This window comes from Tenebrio molitor, chromosome 9 (genome assembly GCF_963966145.1).
Source record: "Tenebrio molitor chromosome 9, icTenMoli1.1, whole genome shotgun sequence".
NCBI lineage: Eukaryota > Metazoa > Arthropoda > Insecta > Coleoptera > Tenebrionidae > Tenebrio > Tenebrio molitor.
Window position 1 is genome coordinate 8,538,647 of NC_091054.1, and position 27,263 is coordinate 8,565,909.

The window sequence follows — 27,263 nt, forward strand, 5'->3', positions numbered from 1 at the left end:
AATGTGGAAATCTAAAAAAACTTCAGGGATGTCCAAACTATTTTTTGTCAAAATATGATTTATTACACCTAGCCTAGTTACTCATAAAATTTGAATATTGGGTTGCATTTTGAGTTCGTCAGGCTCGAAGGTATCTACTCTTTCGTGAAACACGTAATAAGACTTCAATAACATAATTTTCGCGTTTTGAAATGTTTGTCTTGAGTTTGTAATTGCTTCACTGAGTAATAAGTAAAACAATAAAAATGGTGAGGTCTAATGTAGGCTAATTCGGTCCATCATCCTCCCTAGTCGATCTATTTATTTAGCATCTCCAAGAGAACGGCACAAAAGCGGCAATATCGTGTGCGTCAGACCAAACACTTCCGCTGATCCAATTTCATCACTCGATTTGTTTCATTGGGAAACTTCAAAGAAAGGAAATTATTTTGCATCGAGAGACGTGATCCCCTGAAACTCTTCCAAATAGAATTTTCTATCGCTTCGACTTTATTAGTTTCCTGTGACCGTGAAAAACGTGCAAAAGAAATTTCTTTTATTGGAGTTTATTATCTCAAGTATTACCACATTACATATTTAAAATTACAAGGTTTAATTGAAGTATTTTTTTCTAATATTAATTTATATAAATAAAAGGAAACTTTGAACGGTCGCAACCAACAAATCGCCGACACATCTTCCCAGTGAAATGAGCAGCGTGAGTGGAAAAACAAGTCAAATCCCTTTGACAATACGATACTTAGTAGTAGATTAAAACTTAGTCTAGCTAATAAATAACAATTAAGACATTAGTGTTACAATTTCTCTAATTCAACGTGATATCTGGGAATTACTGAACGCACTGCTTTGATTATTGGGTGTCGTACACATCATTAATTAGACCTAATGCTAATTTAAATTATGTTAACTTTGATTATCATATAATATATAGTTTAACTACAGGTTCTATTTATTAGTTTGATAATATTGTTTAAAAAACACTTTCGTGTTTGAAATTTTAGTCTAATTTTATTTAACAATATCGTTAAGACTAGTCCAGTCGCCTGGAGTAGGTTACAACATTTAAAAATTCAAATGTCCCGCGTTACACATCGCCATCTCGGGAAGACATCGGGGAACTGAATCAAGCTAGAAGCTCCTTAAGTTAAATGTTGAGTCATAGTCGAGATTTCTTGAGTCTTGACAGTCATCTATCTCTCTTAATGTTTAGTCGTTCGTTTTTATCTCGGGTTCGTTTAAAATGGCGGCCGAGAAGGGTAGTCTCGGGGCGACCCCTGCCGGCCGTCCGTCGTATCATTTTAAGTGCGGCAATGCCGCGTAATTTAAAAATCACTTTTAGGTTACTGTCAGACTATTTCGCAGATGGAGGATCGAGTCGAACCCGGGTCGAGCCTCGCGTACAGATGGCAGTATTATCGGGGGGCACCCGAAGATGGTAAACGGAAGTTGCTCTGGTTGTTGTCGTGCCGCCCACGATAAGGCACGGTCGGGCCGGTCCGGGTTCGATTGATTTTTGTTTTTGTTTTGGTTCGGGGGGACGTGCGGGACTTGTTGGTAGCGACTCTCAAAAATTTCGGTATTGACTAGACTAAGAATATTAATTCTAGTTTACAAGTAGAGATTTTTTTAAAATTAAGTCAACAAAAATAGGAATAACGAGTTCAGACTTGAACGCAAGCGCGGAAACGAAACACGGTGAATTTTTGGAATCTCGTAAAAAAATTGATTGTTCAACCATTTTTACGCGTTCAGTCCGCGGTCCGCACCGCCTTGCGCCAAGGACAGAAGGCGCTGCGGAGCGCGGACTCGGCTCAAATTTATCTTTTATAATTACATCTCGTACACAAAATTGTGAGTATGTTTAAACTACATAACAATAATGTTAACAATTTGCCATCACGAATACAATAACGGCGAGCTCGTTTGGGGAAGTGTCTTCACAAAACATTCACAGACCTGACGTTTCGATTTTGGAAATTTTAAAAGTATAGAACAGTGTGGTTATCCCATCTAACATCAAACTGTTGAAATTAAGGTAGATGAACAGAAGTAATGGAAAAATCAATATGAACAAACTAATAAGCAACTGCATGAAATTCTACATGATGACGCATTTCCCTTTTTCCGCCCAAGGGTTGTTCTTCTTGTCGGGGGCGTGGATCAGGGGGTCGTTCTTCTCGTTCTCTTCCACGTACTCCCTCATCCTGGAACAGAAAACCCGGATTAAAACAATGCCGGAACGCACATTATCGCTGCTAACCCACCCCCCACCGATTCGGGCGTGTCCGACGCCATCGACACGTGACCCACCCCTAATTCATCTTCATCAGCGCCCGATTAAAAAAACCGTCATTCGGACAACGATAATCCCGCGCTTGACTGATGTCCTTTTCCAAACCGCGGAATATGTTCGCGTTCGTATTTACCACCCACTGGTGTGGTTCGATAAATTGTGGACACAAATGTAAAGGAAAGAGACTGACTTAACGGAAGGAATGAAATAACAACACCGAAAATCAATAAGTGCACTAGTAACTAGGTAAGAAAGTAACAGTCGCGAAGGGGTGGATTCTAACCGGCGAAACTACGAGAGGGTTGCAGGGGTGGAATTTACAAGTGCACGCAAATCTAGTGGCAGAAAACTTGTTTTTTGGCAAACAGTGTGATTTTTCTAGGGTGGGGGGCGCATCATTCTGTTAAAAAAGAAATACCTATGGCGAAAAAACACAAAAATAAACAATCGACAAAAATAAGAAACAAAACACTAGAGCGCCGCGAAAACGAAATAATCTCTCTTTGTTGTGGAGTGATTGGGATTCTGCTCTTTGTGATATATATTTTTTTAATTTAATTCATTAGCTCCTTGTAAATAGGCAACCAAATAATCATATTTTTTTAAAATACTAGTTTAGGTACATCAGCATTATTACTACAGCACGCTGTGATGACACTGCAGTGCGTTTGTCGTTTCCGACAACTTTCATTATTTGTTGTGATGTGGGAACGCGCACCAGTCTGTTGAAATGCGTCGTAGACGATGAGAACGTTTAAAAACAATCCAGTTAGCGTGTCCGACAGTTGATAGACTTAAGTAATTACTGTAAGCTTCCTAGAGCTGCATTGTCTAGCCGGAGGCGCAGCCCTGTTAGTTCTATATTATTCACAGGCAATTACCGTAAGCCCGACAGGCCTCCGTTCGCTTCCGTCTCTGTCAAAATGGAGCATCCTCAAGAGTCCTCCAGCAAAAACCCTTCGCCAGTGATCGATCTCCCCCCGTCAGTAATACCCCCATTGAAAGCAACCCCGAAACAAGATGCACACAAATCGCAAGCGTTCCGTAAATATGAAAAACGAAGCGAATCCCCGTCAATCCCGCTTCGGATGACACGGTGCCCTCTTTAATCGCGTTCGGGGGGTGGCGTCGGGGGTGCGAAGACGTGAGACAGACGGTTGCAACGTTAAAGATTTCTGCGACGCCGGCGTCGTCGCCGACGTAACTTCGACGGGGGGTTTACGAGTGGAATTGGCATCCGGTGGGTGGCGGTGAGGGGGCACTTGATAAATTACAAGGGAGGAGGAAGTGGGAGGTTTTAAAAAACGCCTCCAATTGAATCAATTGGATGAAGGCTTGAGGAATGCTCAGAAAAAAGTTCAACAAAAATGCACACAGAGCGGTAAAAAGTTTTTCTGGAAAAATTGTTACGCCATATTAGAAATGACGCGGCGCTTATCTTTGTTTACTTAGGTGGTAAGCGTGGGCCGGAAGTGACACCAACTTGAATCGTCGCGACGTTGGATATTTTCGCTTTTGTGAAAGCTGTCGAGTCAGAATCGATCCGACACCCCCTAATGGATAACACTCCTAACTATTTGCTCTTCGCCTGTAATGAGAACACCACCTCTACCCCGTCCTTGCGAACGTCGAAGGAAAGGCAAATAAGAGTCGATGATATTATCCTTTAAAAGGAGCCGTGTTAGACAGTTTGCTCTCAGCTTTGCCAACATTAAAGCAAACATAATAAAGTTTCTTCGGTGACAGATTACACAGTTACGAATCGTAAAGATTGTATCTCTTCGCTAAATTGGACGGCCCACCCCCAACCCAGCGCCGCCACGACCGCACTATCCGATTAGTTACTCAAGTTGGTTTAATAAAATCCAGTCGAATTTTCATCGCCACGAATCAAAACTTTTTGGGGATTTGAAAAACGACCCAATCCTGGAAATTTATTGCACGCACGGAATCCGCACATTGTCCCATCCGGATTTATTTTTTGTCCCGTCCAAGTTCTAATTAATGCGGCTTTGACCCCGTTCCTGCTAACATTTCGCCCTCTTGATATTCCCTACATCGGGATCAATTACCCAAGTTTAATTGGTGTTTGCACAACTCCTCCATTCGAACGAACGACGCACTGAATAACTGCAACTTATTACCGGCCCCAAATCTATAAATTTTAATAAGTCGGGGGCTAATGGGGGTTAATCAACTCCGACTACTTCGAATTAGTGGCGAGATGAAGATGCGGCGTCTCGAGCTTGTCGGGGGCGCCTTTATTGCAATGTTAAACAAGAGTGTTTGGTTTAATACCGACGGTATAATCGACGGAACGTGAAGAATCTGGAATGTGGTGCACGTTTCCGCCTCACTGCAAGAAGTGAAATATCTCGGATTTCTACTGAGAATGTTCAAGAAAGGCCTCCGAGAGGAGGTGGCTGCTTTGGAGGCTGCCGACAGGGCGACGACTTACAAAAATAAATCATCAAATGACTTACGAAAAGGTGGAAGAAATTCACCGACAACAAGCAAAATATTTTTTTTTAATCAATTAAGGACTTTTCTGTCGAGAAATCGATATTAAAATCTCCACTCACGCTCTGACTGTTTCGCGCTCGCTCGGCTAAACTCGACTGGTCCGAACTCACTCGAATGACTTTCGCCTCGGAGCGTGTGACGTGACGCGTGACGGTGAAACTCACTGTCCGGGAATAATAAAATAAAAACCCAGTTTGTTTTACACAAAACGATGAATCTTCATAATACAGTGGCCCATAATTCTTTTTTTTTTCGAAGATTCTGGAAAATTCAGATTCCAACTGAATCACACGTCCGTTGGATTCAACACCAACAGACTTCTTGAGCAACGATAAATCCGTCGCGCTGTAGTAAGCTCGCCTCGCTTATTCCTGTTTCGTCGATTTCATCAATCCTCATGTCTTACTTTTTTCTAGGTTAAAATCCTAAACGGCAGAAACTAATCTTGAACTTAATTGTTATTTTAAGATTCTCTTAAACGGAGTTAAATTCATGAAGGACAAGTTTAAGCAGGGAATTATAGGAACTTTTGGGGAAACCTTCAAATAAAAATTCTGTTGGATGTTGACGTCGTCACATTCTTTAACACTCCAGTACAGCCGCAGGCACAAACTAGTGCATAAATAATTTTGAAACCTGAAGCCAGGCTGCAACACTTGAAGTCCATAAATTTGAAGGATCCTCGACAGGACTTTCGACACCCAACTTAAATCAGCAGCAACAACGTTCCGAAAAAACTCCAGAAGTTGGTGTCAAAACAAGACATCCATATATCTCAACCGTAGACTTCTCTCTTCTTGCAAACTTGTCCCATTCATCATTCGCTAATTACGGCGGCGGCTCAAGGCCGCACTTTTGCCAGCGTTCCCTCTGCCACATCGTCCATTTCCGAAAATTTTCGACACGTGCTATTTCCACTGATAAATGGAGACTGGCTAACGTCATTATGAGTGCTCCGGTGCGCTCCGGATTGATTTTCCGGCCGACTTGCAATAATGGACCTCCGTTGACTAATCCCGAAAGCATTTGATAATCACATTTGTGGCGAAAAACGGAAATTCGAAGGCGGAAGAGAGCGCCGCCACCTCAAGAACTCCGTCGGATTCGATTACGGCGAGCGCGATCAAGTGTCGACGCCGCCAATTAGGGACGAGGAGCGGTAACGTCCTCGCGGGGCCGAAGAAGACAACGTCATTTTTAATTAGTCGATTAATCTAATCAAATTTTTATTTTTAATTAAAACAACAAGTACTCGCTGACTCTTTATAAAAGTCACAAATTACTTCGCTCATTTTGCACGATTTTGGTCGGCCATTGTTCACAACACCCATCTTTAAACCACAGCTGCTTTATTTTTCTTTGTTTTTTGCTAACTATTTTACCGATATAATCTCGAATCCGATCTCCAACGTGACATCTTACCTGTACATTCTGAAAGATCTGCAGCGGGGAATCACCGGTGATTGTGACGAGATGCTTTATATTAGGAGTTAAAATTTGCCGTTTTTTTTTTAAATTTTGTCACTTTATTTTCGTTCAAAAAACGTCCATTCGAATGCAACACAGCTAATCTCTCATTCGTTTTACTGCAGAAGTGGGGTGGTAGAGTAAACATTTTGTAAGGGAATATTGAAGAAAACACTCCTTTGCTGTTATTTCTATTATTTGTTTGAGAAAAATGGCGATTCAGTGTGTTCTACCTACTTCTGCATTTGATCCAGACAATCGAGTTACTACTACTATTTCGTGGCATCACCTGTGCCAGAATTTAATGGCGTTCTGGTGTAGGAGGAGGTTTTTCCAGGTTTTTATGCTGATTTTCTGTTATCGCTAGGGTCATGCTGATCTTTTTTCCTTGCACAGGTGTCATTCTGATCTTCTTTTTTCCTTATGCAGATCTTCTCTTCTCCTTGCAGGGGCTATGATGAATTTCTTCTCTCTTTGCGTAGGGGACATATAGATTTTCTCTTCTCCTGGTGCAGGGGCCAAGCGAATTTTCTCTTCTCCTTGTGATGAGGCCATGCTGATCTTCTCTTCTTTTTGCACAGCGGCCATGATAACCTTATTGTATCCTTGCGCAGGGGCCCTGCTAGTTTTCTCTTTTCCTTGCACTGGGATCAAGATGATCTTCTCTTTTCTTTGCGCAGAGGCCATGCAAATTTTCTCTTCTCCTAGAGGCCATGCTGATTTTCTGTACTTCTTGCGTATTTGTATCTACTCTTATCCTTGTATAGGAGCCATGCTGCTCCTCTTCTCTTTGCTCAGTTGCCTTGCTAATCTTCTTTTGTCTTTCCGCAGGCGCCCTGCTAATCTTCTCTTTGAATAGGAGTCATGCTGATTTTCTCTGCTTCTTTCATAGGGACTCATGTTGATCTTCTCTTTGCGCAGGGGTCATGGTTATGTTTTTTTCTCTTTACGTAGAGGCCATGATAACCTTCCTCTATCTTTGCCCGGGGGCTCTGCTAGTCTTCTTTTTTCCTTGCGTTGGGACCATGCTGATCTTCTTTAATCCTTGTACAAGGGCCCTGCTGATCTTCTCTTCTCTTCCATAGGGGCCACGCAGGTCTTCTCTTATCCTTGCGCAGATACCATGATGATCTTCTCTTCTCCTTGTGCAGGAACCACTCTACTCTACTTACTGCACCCCTTTTTTCACGAACATTTCACACTCTCCTTTTCCTCCAAGAACGTAAAGCCAGACCAAACTTGACCTGACCACACCTGCCCTGCCGCGATTTTGTGAGCCTTCATTTTGCAACCTTACCTTTAATGGCATTGGAGCAATGCTGCGAGAACGTCTCCAAAGAAATTTTTGCAAAAGGACACGTTGTGAACTCTTAACAAAGAAAATTTAGAAGGTCGACTCGATATGACACGAGGGGCAAACAAAAACCGCTTTGCTGATATAAATTTATAGCGCCACATTACTCGCGTAAATTTTTCAGGGGCGAAACAAGAGCCGTGCCGACAGATCCACTTTCTTTGAATAAGTAAGGCGCGATCAATTCCATAACGGAAAATTCAGATTTTCCCGGCCCCCGGAGACGAAATCTTTTGCAACTCGATAAATAATTCAACGGAGGGGTCGCGGCGGGTCGGGTAAACTCCGGGAAATTAACCGATGGAGTTTAACAGTTTTTCAGGCGCTCCAAACGGGCGAATTTTCATCGCCATAATCTACGAGCGACAGGGGTGTTTTCCGTTCGATTTATCCCCTTTAAGGGTAATCCTCGTAAAACAGGAACGTGCGTTTTTACATTGATCATAAATGCTGTACTCTGCTCCTGCGGAAATAATCCGGATGCGGATATTTATCTGTTTGTTGCAGGTGTTTTCCAGTTTGGGTACAGATTAAGAGGGAAATTTTCCGGGGACGGAAACGTGTGGGGGCCAGACTGGTGAGATGTGTTTAATTAGTGATTATGAGGCCGTTTACTGGCAAATATTTACTAGACGCTCTTTGAGGCTGCTTTAAAAACACTTCGGATGTAAACAATAAACAGAGATTTCAACAGAGCCTCTATGATGGCAGTTCGGGCGACAGTTGTGGCTTGTTTTAATTTATGGTCCAGTAAACACTTTCATGTGTGATCTCTATTCATACCGATTGTTTTCGTCGAATGTCTGTGAAGTTTCAATGGACTCCCACACGACAAAGTTTTATTGGAACGTAAAAATACCATAGAAGCTCAGAAACAGACGTCTCTTGTTCAGAAACAACAGTGACTGTAGTACATTTAAATTAAGAAACGATCAGCTTACAATTAGTTTTCAATTATCTTCCATGGTAAGTTGATTAACCTTAATTTATTTACCGCTGAACCACATTCTCAACTTCTTCGTTAATTTCCACGAGTGTTCTAAATTTTATTTTTTCAGATAAAATAATATGATGTAGGTATGTATTTAAATCTCAAAAAAAAATCGAAAATATTTTCTATTTATTAAAATCCTCAATGAATAAATAAATAAATAAATAAATAAATAATAAATAAATTCGATGTGAAAAACAAAGTTTATCGGAGATATTGTAGTTGCGAAAAAAATTGATATTATTAATATTTAAAAAAGGAGGCACAGTATCGAGGCCGGATTGATTTATCATTATGGATGTTTCTATCGAGTAATGAGAATTATGAAGTATTGTAATTACAACGGAACGCAGTTTCCTCGGCGGCGACCCATCCAAACACTGACCACCAGACATTGCTTAATTTCACTGATCGCAATATGATAGTGCTTTCACAGCTGGACCGTCGTATTATTATTATTATTGTTATTAAAATGAACCGTTTTAGGCCAAATGAGTAAAATTTTGTTGTTTTTGTGCTCGCCCAACTTCTCCGAAACTATTACAAAATTTTCCTTTCAGCAACACGTCGCTCAACGTTCAAATCCAAAAACCGTCCCTTCCATCGCTCGGCTGCACACCTCGGGAGTTGCAAACTTGGTGAAAACCTTGATTTTCCTTTATCAGATCCCTCCAACGTTCTCATGACCCAACAAGTCGCACAACTCCTGAATCCAACCCAACTCATTTGTCGGGGCGTAGAGCCACCCCCCTCCTTTCAGAACCGAGAACCACCCCTGCGTGGGTGAAGAGAGAGATTTGAGACGACAGTACCGAGATGGACTCAGGGTAGAACAGTCAGAGTCACAAGTGAGAAGTCATTCTTACCCAACATCTCGAGTACGGTCGTACGGTCCAAAGAATTGTATAAATGTAAATAAAGGTTTTACACAAAGCGATACGGTGTGTCAGTTCGAGCGCGCCTACAGTCAAACCAGTGAAGCCTCCATTAGGCTGAGCAAACCCAGGAGCCCCATTTGGTTCCGAGCAATTCCTGGAGCCCCCATTAGGCCCCAAACATTGGTCCTTCGAGCCGGATCGTATCGACATCGAGGAAGCCACAGCGACAGAGGCAAAGGTAGAGTGCATGCCTTTTTTATCTGTTGATTAGTGTGTACATTTCCTAAAAACATGGCTAACGAGCAAGAATTGAAATCACTTAGAATACGTCGCGGTACGATCAAGAGCGCCGTCACGCGTGTATCTAACTTCGTAAGGGATTTCGGCGACGGTAACATTTTTCAGCTAAAGACACGTCTCGTGAATTTACGGGAGGCGTTCAAAGAATTTGACGCGGTTCAATTACAAATCGAAGTACTCGACGAAACGGCCTTACAAGGCAACGAGCGCGCCGATTTTGAGAACGCGTACTACAACATTGAATCGACCATTTTAGAGAAAATAGAAACCGCCACCGTTAATGAAGCCGCGACTATCGCTAACGCGACGGGCTTCACCCCATCGGTATCAAGCCATGGTACCGGTAACAGCAATGTTAGATTGCCCATACTAGAATTACCCACATTCAGTGGTAATTATCGGGATTGGTTGTCATTTCGCGACACATTCACGGCGTTGATACATGATAGCAATCTGTACACGAGTATCGAGAAATTCCACTACCTTAGAAGTTGCTTAAAAGACGAAGCCCTTAAGGCAATAGAATCAATTGCGGTTTCAGAGGCAAACTATAGGGTAGCATGGGAAACACTAATCACTCGATTTGAAAACAAACGCCTCATAATACAAGAACACGCGTACGCCATAATAAACCTGCCTCCGCTGGTGAAAAACTCGTATCAGTCGCTGAGAAAATTAGTTGACGATTTCAACATCAACCTCGCAGCGTTGACGAATCTAGGGCAACCCACGGAACATTGGTCGGGTTTATTAGTACCTATCATAAGTCAGAAAATGGACTTTTTCACAAAGCGCGAATGGGAAGCTCAATTGGGTCCGGATCCACCGACTGTTGAGACGTTAAAATCCTTTTTGCAGAAAAAATGCGTAACTTTGGAATCGCTCAGCGTCGCAGAGCAACAGAGCGCAAAAACCAACAACGCGACGCCCAAATCAAATAACAAGACCTCCGCGAACCATTTCAGCAAGGACAGGACGCTGTGCAACGCTAGCACAAACAAACAAATACAGTGCTACATGTGCAAAGAGGCGCACGGACTGTACCAATGTCCTCAATTTTTGAATTTAGTTATCGCGCAGCGGGTCACACAGGTCAAAGAATGGAAGGTCTGCGAAAACTGCTTCCGAAAAGGCCACGAAGCCTCACAATGCAAATCGCGAGCATGTCGGTACTGCAAGGAGAAACATAATTCTCTTTTGCATGTAGAAAATAACGTGCAGACTTCAGTTGTTACTTACTCATCATTCGGAAAAGCCAAACAAAATCTACTCGCAACGGCGGAGATTTTAATTCGCGATAGTCAGGGCAACTGGCAGCGATGCCGTGGGCTATTAGACCCAGGCTCCCAGTCTAACTTCATCAGTGAGGAAACGGTCAAAAGGTTAGGGATCGGAACGAAGCCGGTTAACTGGCCGATAACGACGGTAGAAGGGTTGCAGGGTTGTGCACGGCAGTTAGCGCAAATTCATTTCAAATCGCTACATAACCCATTCAATGCTCACATCGATTGTTTGGTGTTAAATAAAATTACGGAAGAATTACCGTTATCTTCCTTTGAGTTCGAGTCACGGCAAATTCCGGGTAACATAAATCTGGCGGACCCAGAATTCAATGTGTCCAGAAAAGTAGACGTTTTATTGGGGTCCAGTATTTTCTGGCGTGTTTTAAGTGTCGGCCAAATCAAGGCAACTCGAAACAACCCACATCTGCAAGAAACAATCCTGGGGTGGGTTGTTGGGGGCGATATGGTTGCAGGTCGTAAACCATCTTACGGGACTCTTTGTAACGTGTCATTGAACTCCATCAATAAACAACTTTCCAAATTTTGGGACGTGGACGAATATCCAACGAACAAAAGAGTCGTAATTGTAAAAAAGGAGGACATCGAGTGCGAAACCCATTTCAAAAACACGTGTTCTCGAAATGCTGAGGGTAGATTTACGGTCGAAATACCATTCAAGCTAAATGGCCCCAATATCGGCGTCTCAAAAGAGATGGCCATAAAACGTTTTTTATCATTGGAAAATAAGTTCCGAAAAGACCCAGCGTTGAAGCGTGATTACACGGAATTTATTAAGGAGTACATCCGACTCAATCATATGGAGCTAGTACCACCAACCCAAATGAACGTTAACGAACGGGTGTTTCTTCCGCATCACGCGGTCACGAAGGAAACGAGCACCACCACAAAGCTGAGGGTAGTTTTCGACGCCTCCGCGAAAACGACCACAGGTGTTAGTCTAAATGACGCGGTTATGGTCGGTCCAAAACTACAAAACGACTTGTTTGATATCATCATTCGGTTTCGGACGCACCAGTACGTTTTCACGGCGGATATCAACAAGATGTACCGGCAGATAATTGTCGCGGATCAACATCGGAAATATCAAACCATTTTGTGGAGAGAAAGTCCAGATATACCGATTCGAGAATATCAACTGGCGACGGTTACTTACGGGTTAAATTGCGCACCTTTTCTCGCGATACGTTGCTTACAACAACTCGCAGAAGAAGAAAAAGATAAATACCCTGCAGCTTACCCGGCCCTATTAAACGATTTCTTTATGGACGACGCATTAACCGGCGCTAACAGCATAGAAGAAACCAATCAAATACGCGAACAACTAACAAGGTTATTAGCGAGCGGCGGATTCGAACTTAGGAAATTCGCGGCGAACCACGACCAACTTCTGCCGGACCTAAATAACGCTGATTCGCATTTAATAAACTTTGATAAAAACGGCGACACAAAAATTTTAGGGTTATGGTGGAATTGTCGTGACGATAACCTAAGATACGAAGTCAAAAGCGAAAATCCTCAATCAATATGTACCAAGCGCAAGGTTTTGTCGGCGATTGTAAAAATTTACGACCCCTTACAATTAATCGGTCCGGTCATCGTAAAAGCAAAGCTCATTATGCAAGAGTTATGGAAACGGGAAATCGGTTGGGACGAAGAACTACCTGAGGACCTCAAAACCAGCTGGACCATAATTCTGAATCAATTACACTTGCTAAACCAAATCAGAATACCGAGGAAAGTCATTGAAAGTTATCCGTATAAGTCACTCGAAATTCACGGGTTTTCAGATGCATCCCAAGTTGCATATGGATGCTGCGTATATGTAAGGGTAATTGATGCAAACGGAAAAATATCCGTAAAATTGTTATGTGCGAAGTCGCGGGTAGCACCGTTAAAAACTATTTCCATACCGCGTTTGGAATTAGCCGCAGCTGTCCTATTAGCAAGGTTAATATCAAACATACAAGATATAATAAAAATCAAAGCTGATACGGTTCACTACTGGACAGATTCTACGATAGTACTCGCGTGGCTGACAGGATCTCCCGGTAGTTTTAAAACCTTTGTTGCGAATAGAGTGAGCGAAATTCTAAATCTGTCGAACATACAAAATTGGAAGCACGTAAACTCGGCGGATAACCCAGCAGACATCATATCGCGCGGAGTCTATCCCTCCGAATTATTGATAAATAATTTATGGTTCACGGGACCGCACTGGCTGTCGCAAAACCCAGATGGTTGGCCCTCACAGACGGCACAACAAATCACGGACGAAGTACCGGAATTACGACAGGTAGTAACCTTTACGGTCACCGGGACGGATGATAGTCACCCAAATCTTTGGGTTATCAATCAATTTTCCACATTTCGGAAACTACGACGGATAATAGCTTTATGTCTTCGATTTGCCGATCTTTGCAAAAAGAGAATAACAAAAAACGGTTATAATCATCCATCGACAGCGGAACTGCAAAACGCGGAAGAGAAAATAATACTTCTGGTGCAAAAGGCGAATTTCGAACACGAAATACGGGACCTAAAAGCAGGTAGACAGGTAAACTCGAAGAGTAAATTAAAACTGTTAAACCCATTCATTGACAATTCGGGGATGATAAGAGTGGGAGGACGATTGTCCAATTCACAATACCCACACGACAAAAAATATCCCATTGTTTTGCCAAAGGGTCACGTAACCCGACTGATACTTGAAAACACACATCGCGATCAACTACATGCTGGACCAACGGCCACACTAGCGGCGGTACGCGAAAAATTCTGGCCGTTAGATGGCCGCAGTGAAATTCGGAAAGTCGTGCACAGGTGCATCCCATGTTTCAGAACAAAACCGCACGACAATAACCCGATTATGGGCAATCTACCATCGCACCGAGTTAAAGCGAGCAGGCCGTTCACTAACTGTGGCGTTGATTTTGGCGGTCCCATATTCTTGAAAATCGGCGGGATTCGTAGTAAAAAAACTACCAAAGCTTACATATGTCTGTTCGTATGCTTTTCAACGAAGGCGATTCACTTAGAACTCGTCAGCGATTTGACCGCGGCGAATTTTTTGAACGGCCTAAAACGATTTATCGCGCGTAGAGGAATGGTAGCGAATATCTACTCCGACAACGCCACCAATTTTGTTGGAGCTCAACGGGACCTACGTGACGTGTTTTTGGCTGACGAATTCGGCAACATCGTGTTAAGACACCTAGCGGAGTTTAATATCAATTGGCATTTCATACCCGCCCGGTCACCTCATTTCAGAGGTCTTTGGGAAGCCGGAATTAAAGCAGTAAAGGGGCATATCAAACGCGTAATTGGCCAAACCTCGTTAACATATGAGGAAATGTACACATTGTTGACAGGTATTGAAGCTTGCCTCAATTCGCGACCCTTGTGCCCGCTGACTGAAGATCCGAGCGATTTAAACGTCTTAACACCCGGACACTTCCTGATTGGCACGGCGATGACATCCCCACTGGAGCATCAAATCGTCGACGTTCCCCAGAACCGCTTGACGCGATGGCAGCACCTAGAGCAGATGAGACAGCACTTCTGGAACCGCTAGTCCAAGGAGTACGTCGGCCAGCTGCAAGAGCGGCCAAAATGGCAGAAGGGCAATTCCAGCGCAGCAATCAAAGAAGGCGATCTGGTAGTTCTGAAGGAGGCCACACCCCCGCTCACCTGGAAACTTGGTCGCGTCACAGCCGTCCACCCAGGCGCCGACGACATCATCCGCGTGGCCACGGTGAAGACGGACTCAGGCACCACGAAACGAGCCGTCAGAAATCTGTGCGTACTCCCCATCGACGATTAGTGCAGTGGTGATATGTTTCATGGGCAATTTTGTGCAGTGAAGTGGCGCAATTTTTATCAGAAAAGACTGTCATTACTCATTAGTTAAGGATAATTAATCAATTGAATTAATTTAAGGTCACATATTAGGTTTTTTGAAATTTGTATTCGTAAAATGATAAAATGTAGATACGTAGTTCGTAGTTATGAATATTTTGTAATTTAATAGCTCGTATAATCTTGTTCATTGAAACGATTGTTTCAATCGGGGGCAGGATGTCGGGGCGTAGAGCCACCCCCCTCCTTTCAGAACCGAGAACCACCCCTGCGTGGGTGAAGAGAGAGATTTGAGACGACAGTACCGAGATGGACTCAGGGTAGAACAGTCAGAGTCACAAGTGAGAAGTCATTCTTACCCAACATCTCGAGTACGGTCGTACGGTCCAAAGAATTGTATAAATGTAAATAAAGGTTTTACACAAAGCGATACGGTGTGTCAGTTCGAGCGCGCCTACAGTCAAACCAGTGAAGCCTCCATTAGGCTGAGCAAACCCAGGAGCCCCATTTGGTTCCGAGCAATTCCTGGAGCCCCCATTAGGCCCCAAACATCATTGTTGTTTCGCTCCTGATAAAACACACCCACTCTCCGTACTTCACTCTTTATCGCTACCGACGACGCAAAAAGAGCAAACGACTCTCGCCCCTCGTCACTTTTAATTTAGAAATTCCGCCGGACAAAAAGCGAACAACTGTCCCCTCGAAAGAACAACCCCGCCGAAACATTTTCATTAGTTGCAAGTCGAGGAGGACGAGCCGCTTCGAAATCTGCAACGGAAAATCAATAGAATTTAATAAACTTATCGGAGCGCTGTACGGTTTCACAAATTTGTCAGGAAATTGCGGGAAATATTAACATTTTTATCGGAAACGCGTATCTCGACGGCCTTGGTAAGGGACAGGTCCAATTCTTGTTCGAGTTGGGAAAAAGAGACGCAGAAAAATCGGACTAATCTCGGACGGGATCGATGACAACGACGATGATAAATAAAGGCGGAAGTTGGAAGAAAAATTCACCGAGGCGAACGAGACACGGCCAGATTTAATTATGTCGCAATGGGAGACAGCTCCTGTCGGTATGGTGGATGGCATATCTGGCACAGGTGGTGCAGATAAATTCAACTCGTATCGGAAATATTATTATAACCGTTCCGAAATGAAATTTTTATGTATGAAATATTTTCACACGCCAGTCATTTGTGACAGATGTCAATGATGTCAAGAAAATAAAATGACTATTACGAATCGGTTCGTTGGAAATTTTTTAGGTACGAGTTGAGTGCGGCAATGACATGAGTGCCTTCCAGTATACAGGGAATAATTAAATAAAATTGTCGAAATTTTATATACCTAACTAATAATTATTGATAACGATAAAGTATATTTGAGAATTAAAAAAAAATGTGTTAATAAATAAGGCCGTAACAGTTTTATTAGTTTTCTGAAATTAACTGTTAATTTACCTATAAAGTTTTTACACTAAATGAATCTGTATCTGCTAGTGCATCAAGCCTTTGTAGCACAATTACAAATTTTGACTTGGTTAGCTAAATTATTCGCTTTTTTATTTAAACGCAAACCAAACGCGTGCTTTATGGCCCAAATGCTATAATTTGCCAACAAAAGGACCATTCACTAGTAGCCGGCCGTTTTGAACCTCTTACTTACAGCTTTGCCATAAAAATGACAGGTTCCATTGTCACCTAAATTTACGACAGCACAGGTAGCAGGTCATAAATAAAAATGATTTTGAAAGTTGAAATGTAAAACTGCGTTTAATTCAAAATCTAAGGGGTGTTTTTTTCCGCTGATTTCGTAAATAATTATAGGAAGTGAATCTGGATAGGTCAGTATAAAAATCAGAATTTGACTTTTTGGTTAAAATTTACATTTTTTTTTGGCTTTGTAAGTGAGAAATTATCAAAAAATTATGAAATGTACCTTACCAATAGCCAGGTAAGTGTGTAAAATTTGAACAGTTTTATTTAATTAGAAATCGAGATTTCTCGCGTGCGCGTATACGATGCCCCACCCTGTATCGGGTGAGTTTTACTGCCCTCACGATTAAGCCTATTAAAAAATTAGTAAAAATTACGAAACTTTAGGGTTATATTCCCTTGATATAAGACTTCAAATGTGTGTAATCAATTTTCCCTTATCACTTAATTCAGAGCCATACAATAAAAAAAATCGATTTTGAGCAAAAAAAATTTTATTTCGTACACGCTCATAATTCACAATTAATTCAAAGAGCACATTTATGAAATTTGCATCAAAAGAAAATTATTCGTTTTTGAATTAGTCCAATTTTAACATTAAGAGCGAAAAATGACCAAGATTTACAACTGCAGTGTCATAAATAAATATGTACCTCATTGTTCGGAAACATCTGTTGACCACCTTTCTAGTAATTCTTAAGTCCCTAAAGGGTATCATAAATAACCTACGTCAACTTCTTTTGTGGAATTGACCGCCCAATTTAATAATAAATCATACCTAAATTTTGCACTTTAATATCAAATTCCATTTATTTCAAAAACCGGTGATATTTTCATCATTTCAATGACACCAAATTTTTCCTAAATGTTTGAAAGGTCTTTCAGTGAAAAATTATGTAAATTAATGTAACGGTTATTGAATTAAAACAGAATCTTTACCTGTTTCATTAAAAATGTTGAAATTTCTACAGACTGTTCTACAGTAATACACAATCATTCCTGAATTTTTTGAGAATTTTAAATTGATTAGAAGTGGGTGTTTTTGCTTGGGCGGTAAAACTTAACTCACCCGGTACATAATTTTTCTTACGATTACAAAAGGGCAACTTTTTTAAGAATTTTGTTTGCATAATTCTAGGAGTACAAAAATATATACATACGTTTATTTGTAGAATCGTTAAGAAATATTTCGTTTTGTGGTAGTAAGAAAAATAGTGCAGTAAAGGAGAAAATATCTTTAGACTCGTGTCATTGCCGCACCGGCTTCCACTAAGAAAAATTTCAACGCTAGTTCTTCACGCAAGAATGAATACAGCTCGTCGCAGAGTTGCGTCGGTGAAGGTGAAGATGTCCTGCCCTTGACATCCGGCCCAATTTCAAGCCCTCCTGCATCAATGCAAGTGGCAGATGCTGAAGAAGCAGAAAATCGCGATAGATACAGTTGAAAGCTCAGCAAACAAAGATAAAAGTTCCGCGTCCGAGACAAGGCAGTAAACTTAACAACTCGGCCGTAAACCATAAAACAGAAACTCAAATTCTAATAAACGTCAAAATGTAGCGGCAATAAACGCAGAATTGAAGCTTTTGGCAAAAGACGTTTGTCATTAAGCGCCGTGCACTGCACCAAACACCATAAACAACATTCGACTGGCAATAAACGGAGTGTTGATGAAAAAAAAACCTCCACCTGTTAGTCGCCAGGTGAACTTTATCCGCCTTGGAGTCGATCCAACGGCTTTAAACAGTCGATAAAACGTCCCCGACAGGAAAATGATTAGAAAAACAATTTCCCGAGTGCACTTGGTGCTGTTTTTAACGGCGCCTCCATCGTGATCTGGAATTAAAAGTGTGCGAATACGTTAGGGAGATAATTGCGTGCGTTGATAGAACGATTCAATTTCCTGGTGGAGTTTACCATATCGCAGTCGGGGCTTCGGGAGGGCACGCTCTAAAGGAGGCGATTTACGAGATAACGAAAATGTATGAGGCGGATGTGGAGACTTTCGAATCTCTTGCATTAAAGGAACTGGGACTTGAGCCAGAAGAATATGAAGGAAATCAAGTTTGACAGGTAGATTATTTGTCGAGGGACTGCGGCTATTGGTTGAAACATCCACCACGGTAATAGAAGGACAGGGGATATAATTGTTCCCAAGTTGAAGCTCGAACTTTATTAAACTCGATATATCAAGAAAGCGTGGGGGAGCAAATTAAATATAGAAGCAATAAGACTTCTTTGTCGAGGTGCCCACAATGGACCGAAATTCACCTCGGAAAGGCTCTTGCGTAAATATTTCTTAATTAACTTTGACAATAATTGGAACGAAGAGACCATCACGCCACCTAGTTCGCCATTTCACTCGCTTCGATTAACACAACGAAAAACCAAAACAAAACCTGTGTGTCATCTTTCAAAACATCGATTGCATAAAAAATCAACAGAATCAAATCCTGACATCTTGCAGGCGCATATGAAATATAGGTACGAGCACAACGTGGCACGTGTTCTTTCACATTTTTATTGTACTTATTGGAATTACGTAAAAACTGTATTGTTCGAAAATAATGCATGAATCGACTATTTCTCTGCAGGAGTTGTTACCGAACAGCTTGTTTCCGTTAATAAATAATGAAGATAAGTATGGCGGCCCGATAACTATGAAAGCACTATTGTTATTCGGTCTGAGGTTAAGCCACGTCGTGTGCGGTCAATGTTTGGATGGGTGCCCGTCGTAACTTCAATACTTTTATAGCTTCCATACTTTTAATGACAAATCAATCTGGCCTAGATGCTGTGACTCATTTTTATAATGGTACTAACTGTACTAATCGCGCAGAGGGAAATTGGCTAATGTGGGGCCATATCAGAGCGAATGCCATAAAAACGCCAAATCGTAAACAATCTAGATATCAACGAAAGACAATTAAGGCGACATTTACGATAAGTTCGGACATAACGTAGTCGTTTCAAGGCTTGCTTTAATGTGTCTTGTTTCGATCGGCCATTAGAGCGTTCCATTTTAATTATAACGTCTTTTATATACCTGAGTGACATTTTCTTCTAATACTGCCACATTGTACGGTTTTAGTATGTCGAAATGAATACAAAACGAATTAATTACCGACGCAGCAGTACAGCGAGATAGTAAAATTTTACGATGCGGTCGATATCTGATCGATTGTGGAGTTGAAAAGGCAAACGGGGCGGTGTGAGTGGACCGAACGAATAATTTTGAAAGTGTCGATGTTGCTGTTTCGGGTGTGACCCTACGTGTAGGGGTTAGGGTTACGACTTTTCCGATATGTCAATAAAATACTACGTTTACTGGTGCAGTAAAACGTGCGATGCGGAAGATGCTTGGAGTGGTTTATTTTACAAAAATTTGGCCAAGCTAGTTAAGATTTCTCAATACTGTGACAGAAGTTATTAAGAAACGTCATGTGAAATGAAATGTAATGTGTGGTGATGGTGAAATTGTGTACTAAGTAGATATGCTTTAGAAATATTTATGAAAAGTTTCAGATTCATTTATTCAAAAAATATCGAAACGTGTGGAGGTGGAAATTTGTATTGCGCAGATTGGAAATTTCTAAATTGTAGAGAAAGTAACTAAATTATGAGATTATGAGATAGATTTGATTAAATAATTGTTCTATTATAACATAATTACATAAACATTTTTGTTTTATAATACAAAAATTTCCGATAATATTGCGGAATCTGGAAAAGTGCCTCGAATGCTTGCAGCGTTTCCACGTTGAATGGCAAGGGAAATCCTCTCGAAAAGGAATTTCTTTGATTTTGAATCGCCTGATTCCGCGATAAGTCGGTTTCCGATGACATTAATGAAATCGATTGCTTCTTTGCACCAAGGGCCTAAGGTTTCAAATGCTAAACCTTTAAACACGTAGTTTGACGAAATGATTGAACTATATTTGCTATGTTTGCGTTTGCAAGCCATTTCAGCGGCAGAACCTGAGACTTCAGATGATTTCAATACGTAACTGTCTGCAAGTGTATCTACAACAGTAACGTCCCAAACCAAAGGTTGACCTTTAATCCACGGTACTAAAGTCATCCCATCTGGGCGTTTTCCGTCATCCCGAGACAGTCCGTTTGGTTCTAAAGTTGAATTCACATGAATTGAAGTTAAAGACCGATTGATAATGGAATTAATTTCAGTGTGTCTTGAAAATCTACCACTGCTTTTGAAACAACTTAGACCGTGGGTGCCAATTTCGTCAACTTTCGCATTTGCAAATATGAGGTGTACAAAGATTACAACCCAATCTTAAACCAATACAAACTTGGAAGGAAGTGTTATCTAAAAGAGTACCAATATTAGGAGAAGGTATTGCATGTAACCAAGATTCTGATTCTCTGCATTGCAAAGCTTTAAAACGAGCCAAGTCTCTAGGTGAATTAAAGATTAAGTCATTGGCAATTATTCCTTTGATATTAATATTATCCCAATTCTTCTGAAATTGTGGAATTGTTGGTATTTCGTTCTCATTTGCTACACCCCAGACTGCTAAAGCTTCATCATAATGGTGAATATTAAGCTCATTATCCTTTGAGTTTAGTAATAAAGAAACAAGCTTTTTAACCCCATTAAATTATTTATCTGTCAGAATTGGAGCGAATATAACGGGTGTTCAAAAACTGGCGTGTTTGGAGGTGGCTGAGGTTTGGAAAATGTTTGTCGTTACTTAACCTACATAACCTAAAATTAAACTTAGAAATATGAGTAAAAAGTCAAATGTGTCTGATACAAATGTATGTACATACAGTTCCAGACACGGAATTTCGGGCATCACTGTCAATATACTGTCAAAAATGTAAAATAGGTTTTACATTATTAACCTCAATGACTGACATGCCACTGACGTGGAGAGAAAATAAATTTCAAAATTTGACTTTTGAATGTCACGTTGATAATAAAGAGTGATTTATAGTCCTACAGAAACTCTAGTGGAATTCGGCTTTGGTTGTAAATTTATGTTTGTCACTTGAAAAATAGAATTTTATGCTGCAGCAATAATCCTACTGATAAATGCTAATGAGGGTTGTCAGTTTGGGGTTCGCAATGTTAGCTTCAGGCAGGGATGTTACAGGTAGTGGTAGTTGTATTTATGACAACGGTTATTACTTGATAATAAAATCTTATTCTTCGGTTGTTGTTGTTAAATTTACAACCAAAGCCGAATTCCACTAGAGTTTCTGTAGGACTATACATCGCAATTTTTTGAAGTGACAGAAAATTGATGCCCGAAATTTCGTGTCCCGAACTGTACAGAAAATAAAATCCACAAGACAGTAATGAAGAGTAAAAAGATAGAGAACCAAAACGAAAATTTGTAACATAATTGGAAAATGGAAGCCAATAGACTTTATTTTGGAAATTTACAACTTGACACAACATAGAAAACTTTTAATAAAAAATATTGTTCTAGATGAGTTTTCAGTTCTTCATTCAAACTGAAAATTTCCAACTTATGGTTTAATTGTTATTATAATAAAAGGAGGCACGGCATCGAGGCCGGATTTATTTATCATTACGGACATTTCTATCAAGTAATTATATTTCTTTCGAAAGCATTCTTTTTTACATTAATATTTATTTTCCCACTTTTTACACGACATCCACGTCGGACTTTGTTCATGCATGATATTAGGGATTACAAATACTGATAATGAATAATGAAGCTATGAAGAAATGAAGTAACATTAACCACGAAACGCGGTTTTCCTTGCGGTCACCCATCCATCCGCTGACGACACCCGACATTGCTTAACTTCACTGATTGAAAGATGAGAGTGCTTGTCGTTTGTATTATTATTATTATTATTCGAGAATTCAAATTTAAAAATCGAAGAACAGAACCAAAGTAATGTAAACCGGTTAAGAAAATATGTATCTACAAAAATTTGCTCGTAGGGCGTAGCGATAAGAAATTTTCCGTTATTTTTTATGGATATTGAAAACAAAGGATATATCTTTTTGGTTTAGAGTAGTTTTACAATTAAAATAAACGTAAGACGCAAGTTAATATTAGTGTGTTTACTCGAGAATAACCGTTATAACCGTTATAAGCCCCAGCCCTGTCGAATAGAGGCAAATTGTGGACTACTAATCACCACATTTACTAAATATTGACCACTTAAACATAAACAAACGTTAAAGATAGTCCAGTTTGTCCCGAAATACCCACATAGACACAACGTAATGACGTAAGTCATCATTAAATAATGAAAGTACCTAAAAATAACGCAATTGTGCCGTCCCCACCGCAAATGACCAAGAACGCGACACAAAGAAAATTGCAGAAACAAGTCAAGCGGCGGCGGCGACGCAACATAACCTAACAAAATCGGGCGCGTTCCGGGCCGCTCCGGCCCTGGCCCCTCATAAATATTCACCGGAACGTTGCCACAATTAACCGAAACTTGCGGGTCGCACCCGCAGAAAACTCCAAAACTTTCTCCGGAGAGTTTCACCGCGACCTTCGCCGAAAAGCGAATCTAGGGCACGCCAGATCCGAGCATAACCAACAAAACGGGGCGGCGCTTTTTCCGACACGACTTGTAGGAAGTCGGCGTCGCGACGCTCGATACGGCGGCGGCAAATCTCCCGGATTATCGCCAAAATGAATGAGCACGGACGCACCAGGTGCAGAGGAAGTCTTGTACTTACGCAGCGATCGATTTCGACAGGGGCCAGCGTTCCATCGATGCTTGGTACTTCATGTTCTCTATCTGCTTCTTGAGAGCGTCCTTGTCCATGGTTGCAAGCGTACTGGCGTCCATCGGGTGCGGTTGAGAGCGCCGCCGTTCACGCAGGCGTCGAACAGTAGTTGCACGGGCTGGGGGAAGATGGCGATGTTGGGCCGGTTCTTCGCTGTGAATTGACAGAACATAATGAGTTTGGCGTGAATCGGTGGTGATCGAATTTATTGGGATTGGGACGGGGTGAGTGCGTTGTGGCGGTGGCGGCGATGATTTCACACCGAGGTTGACGGTTTTCGCCAGAAGAGAGGTTAGGACGCGACTGACAAATGCACACGGTGTCAATGGCATCAGACAAAAATAATTCTACGAAGCTTGTGTTGGCTCGCAATAGCGTCAAATAAAACAATTCAACAGTTTAGTTTGGCACAATCGTGATAAGGTCACACTTGGGTGTCAGTCTTGATTGAAATGAGCTCAAGTGGATTCAGAACTGGAACGAGTGCTGGCACTTTATTCGCCTTTTTGTAATGCCGATCTAGGAAAATTTGGTGAAGAAAAATTCCTAACGAAAATTTTAACAATCTTTAAATTCACCCAAGCGTTTCTACATTTTCTTGGTTTGAGAAAAGTCACTTTTTTTAAATCAAAGCTAAATTAATTTTAATTATAACGTGCGATCAATTAAAAAAAAATCGAGTTACCTGGATTGTGCTATTCTGATGCTTTGATTGGTTCAAACCACCATTTCCGCCTACTCAGATTTTTTTTTATTCGATCGCACGGTACTAAGGCCAACGTAACATTTTATCTGCCCCGCCCATTACATTTTCTTAGTTACCAATCAAATAGGTTGTTAAGACGATCTGACAGAAAAAAAAATGACATTCGAATTGTCTTTTAATTAAGTATATTTTATTTTTTTAAAACTAAAACAATAATTGTGAACTTGACAGCAAAATTCTAACCTTAACTTTTTTACGTGGCAAATGTGATGAAAAATTATTATGGCTTTGATTCTCATTGGTCAATTTATGTGGGCGGAGCAGATAAAAAGTTATAACGGCAATAGGCAATACTATAGTTGTGCAACCTTCTCTCAGTTTTTCCCAGGACCTTGTCTTCATAAAACAAATGACAAATATTCTTGATTGCAATTGCTTCTATTAAGATTGTGTTGGATATGTTTTTAACATCAGAGAAATTATAGAAGCTTGGAGATATTCTTTTTGTTAAATTGTATTAAATAACTTTGCAAATTGGGCAGGATTTTGTTTGTTTTCGTCATATATTCTACCTTGAACATTTTACAAGTTTTAAAATTTACAAAAAAGCTTACCAGAAAGTTGGCACCACATGGGAAAATCTTTTATACAGGGTGTTTAAAAAATACCGCACTAAAACTATAGTACAGTGTTCAGAAACATTTGGTAAGTGAGGGAAAAATATTTAAAAAATTCTTGCTGTTAAATTTGCACGTGGATGGAAGGTTTCTTTTATGGTAAATTTGGCAACTGCGTGCACTTACCTTTAAAAAATTGAAATATGTAGTTTCATGGATTTTTGCATAATTTTTGATAATTAAAAGAGGTAAATCGCATTTAATATTAAAGACCACAGAGATTGCGTTAAAAATTATTAATCAACCTTTTATTTTGGATATTTTAGTTGCATTTTAGGTGATATTTAGTAATAATAATTTAACTAACAACGTTTAAAGATCCTTACACAAAATTCCCATTGTGCAGAGAAATGAAGACCGAGAATTTTTAAAACATTTTTCCCTTACCCACCAAATGCTTCTGAACACGGTACAATAATTTTAGTGCGGCATTTTTTAAACACCCTGTATATATTATTGCAAGTAGATGTCTGAAGCTTTGATTTGCTCGCTCATGCATTTTCCGCTAAGTCAAGTTGAAATTTTTGTTAATCTGCGGATTATTTTTTCTCAAATTTTCTTCTGAAATTTTACACATGAACATAAATCTCCTTAGAACAAATTTTATGAACGGTTTTCGATATATTTTACACAAATCCCATTTTTGGAATTTTAAACGTCAAATTTGACGTATAGGTACCTGAAGTTACGTGGTAACTTTTGCCTGTCAAACTTTTAATCTTTAGACAATCAGCAACAATAAAATAGTCTCCCATGTGCTTTTTTGGTAAACACTGTAATATTAAAAGAAAAATCCAGTTTATCAAATTTTTATCAAAATCTTTAGGAGTTCTTCTCATATCTTTAATCCTAACAAACTGATGCAATATAAAAATATGTATATAAAATGTGAAAAAATTCAAATTGAAGTAATTCTTCAGAACACAAAAAAAAATTGCAACGCCTGTTTTTAACCCTTTTTTATTTATTTGAAACCACCACTTCGCAACTCATTTTTGTTGATAATCTTCATACAAAGATTATTTCGTATTTTTTCTTTATACGAATCTTTAAATTATACATATGTAAATATTTGTATATGCCACAGATAGGCGAAGAGTTTTTTTTCTATTAGACAAACTTCAAAACACACCATGTATTAGAAACCAATTTCTGTGTTTAATTGTCAAGTTCTTCCTGAATTGAATACTATCGATTATAAAATTCCATTAATCAAATTAACATAAATTGTAGATGCATATGAGTTCAATAGGATTTAAAACTGGCTTCCTTGCTGGCTATTTCATTCCCATTTTCGAAAACTTTTTTCAGCAAATTTTTATACTTTGTTAAAGCTACTAATAATGTATGGACGACGATTACCAAAACTTTGTTTTATTTCAAAATGCTTTTTATCAATTTTTAAAACGAACCCATCAAATGCTATCGGAATCTGATTTCGTGGCGCTTCGTACAATGTAGCATCGTCCTCTTAACACTTCCGATTTGAATCCCATTGATCACAAGACGTACGAATTGTAAAGGTACATAAAAATGTGTTAAGCGATACACAAACAGATAAAAAAAAGTCGCTTTTATCTGTTCAACTGTCAATAGTTTTGCGAAAAACAAAATCAACAGAACAGAAAAAAGATCAAAATCGGTCCAATCCGAGGACGAATTTGTTATCTGAATTTGACAGATCCTCCACGTAAACAATCGAATGAAATGGAACCGTATTTGGTAATTTTATTTTGCTCTCGTTTCCGTCATGTTTTATTTAACGCGCCCCGTTGGACGCGATGAAGACCTACGCTACAATTATTGTAACAATTCGGAGCGTTGGTTCAAGTGCATAAATGAAATTATCATTGCGCTAAATTACCAAGTCGGAAAACTAACTCGCCAATTAGCACACGACTTACACGTGGACTGCTCCAATGAAGCCTGGTTCCTCCGTGGAATTCTTCTTCACTCTATAATTACACCTCGAATAATGACACTAACGGAAAAAAGACTCACCGGTGGCTCGCTAGCTGTAAACTAAGTCAAAGACATGTAAAATATGACCAGACAGGTATTATTACTTAGGTGTAAAAACGGGAAAGTAATATTGATAACAGAGATAAAACACTAGCATTTTGTGTTGCCACCACATTCGCGCTCTCTTATCTCGCGTCCTGATAAAAATTAGACGCGATTTGTGCGACTCAAGACATCATTTTTCGGCTCTAATCTCGATCTCCAGATTACAGTTTTGCAATTAACTCAATATGCACCCACTGTGATTTTCTGTCGAAAATCAAATCGTAACTCAATATTGCGTTCCTGAAGCCCACTCTGTGTCTCGAATACGTACAAGTACAGACATTTTTATGGGTTTGTTTTAATTAGGTACACTTATTGCAGGTGGATAACAAGGTTTTACTGCCACACAGCGATTTACGAGGCGATTGTGAAAAACTGGCGGGA

The 27,263-nt window shown here is 40.2% G+C and overlaps 1 protein-coding gene and 1 long non-coding RNA gene across 5 annotated transcripts; one reads left to right on the forward strand and one right to left on the reverse strand.

The window, feature by feature from the left end:
- Positions 1–529: 529 nt before the first annotated feature.
- Positions 530–26,964, reverse strand: Ggamma30A (guanine nucleotide-binding protein subunit gamma-e). Of its 3 annotated transcripts, XM_069059758.1 has the most exons (4): positions 26,814–26,919; positions 26,717–26,767; positions 23,379–23,582; positions 530–2,204 (listed from the first exon to the last, which is right to left on the reverse strand). In XM_069059758.1, the coding sequence occupies exons 3-4, from the start codon at positions 23,489–23,491 to the stop codon at positions 2,099–2,101; spliced, it is 219 nt and encodes a 72-aa protein (XP_068915859.1). In that variant the 5' UTR covers positions 23,492–23,582; positions 26,717–26,767; positions 26,814–26,919; the 3' UTR covers positions 530–2,098. The 3 variants fall into 3 exon arrangements, with proteins under 3 accessions (XP_068915859.1, XP_068915860.1, XP_068915858.1); XM_069059759.1 differs by lacking the exon at positions 26,717–26,767 and having other exon boundaries at positions 26,814–26,964; XM_069059757.1 differs by having other exon boundaries at positions 26,717–26,934.
- Positions 8,231–15,395, forward strand: LOC138139473 (uncharacterized). Of its 2 annotated transcripts, XR_011162304.1 has the most exons (3): positions 8,231–8,603; positions 8,696–8,714; positions 9,189–15,395. It is a non-coding gene; the product is annotated as an uncharacterized lncRNA (long non-coding RNA). The 2 variants fall into 2 exon arrangements; XR_011162303.1 differs by lacking the exon at positions 8,696–8,714.
- Positions 26,965–27,263: the final 299 nt, after the last annotated feature.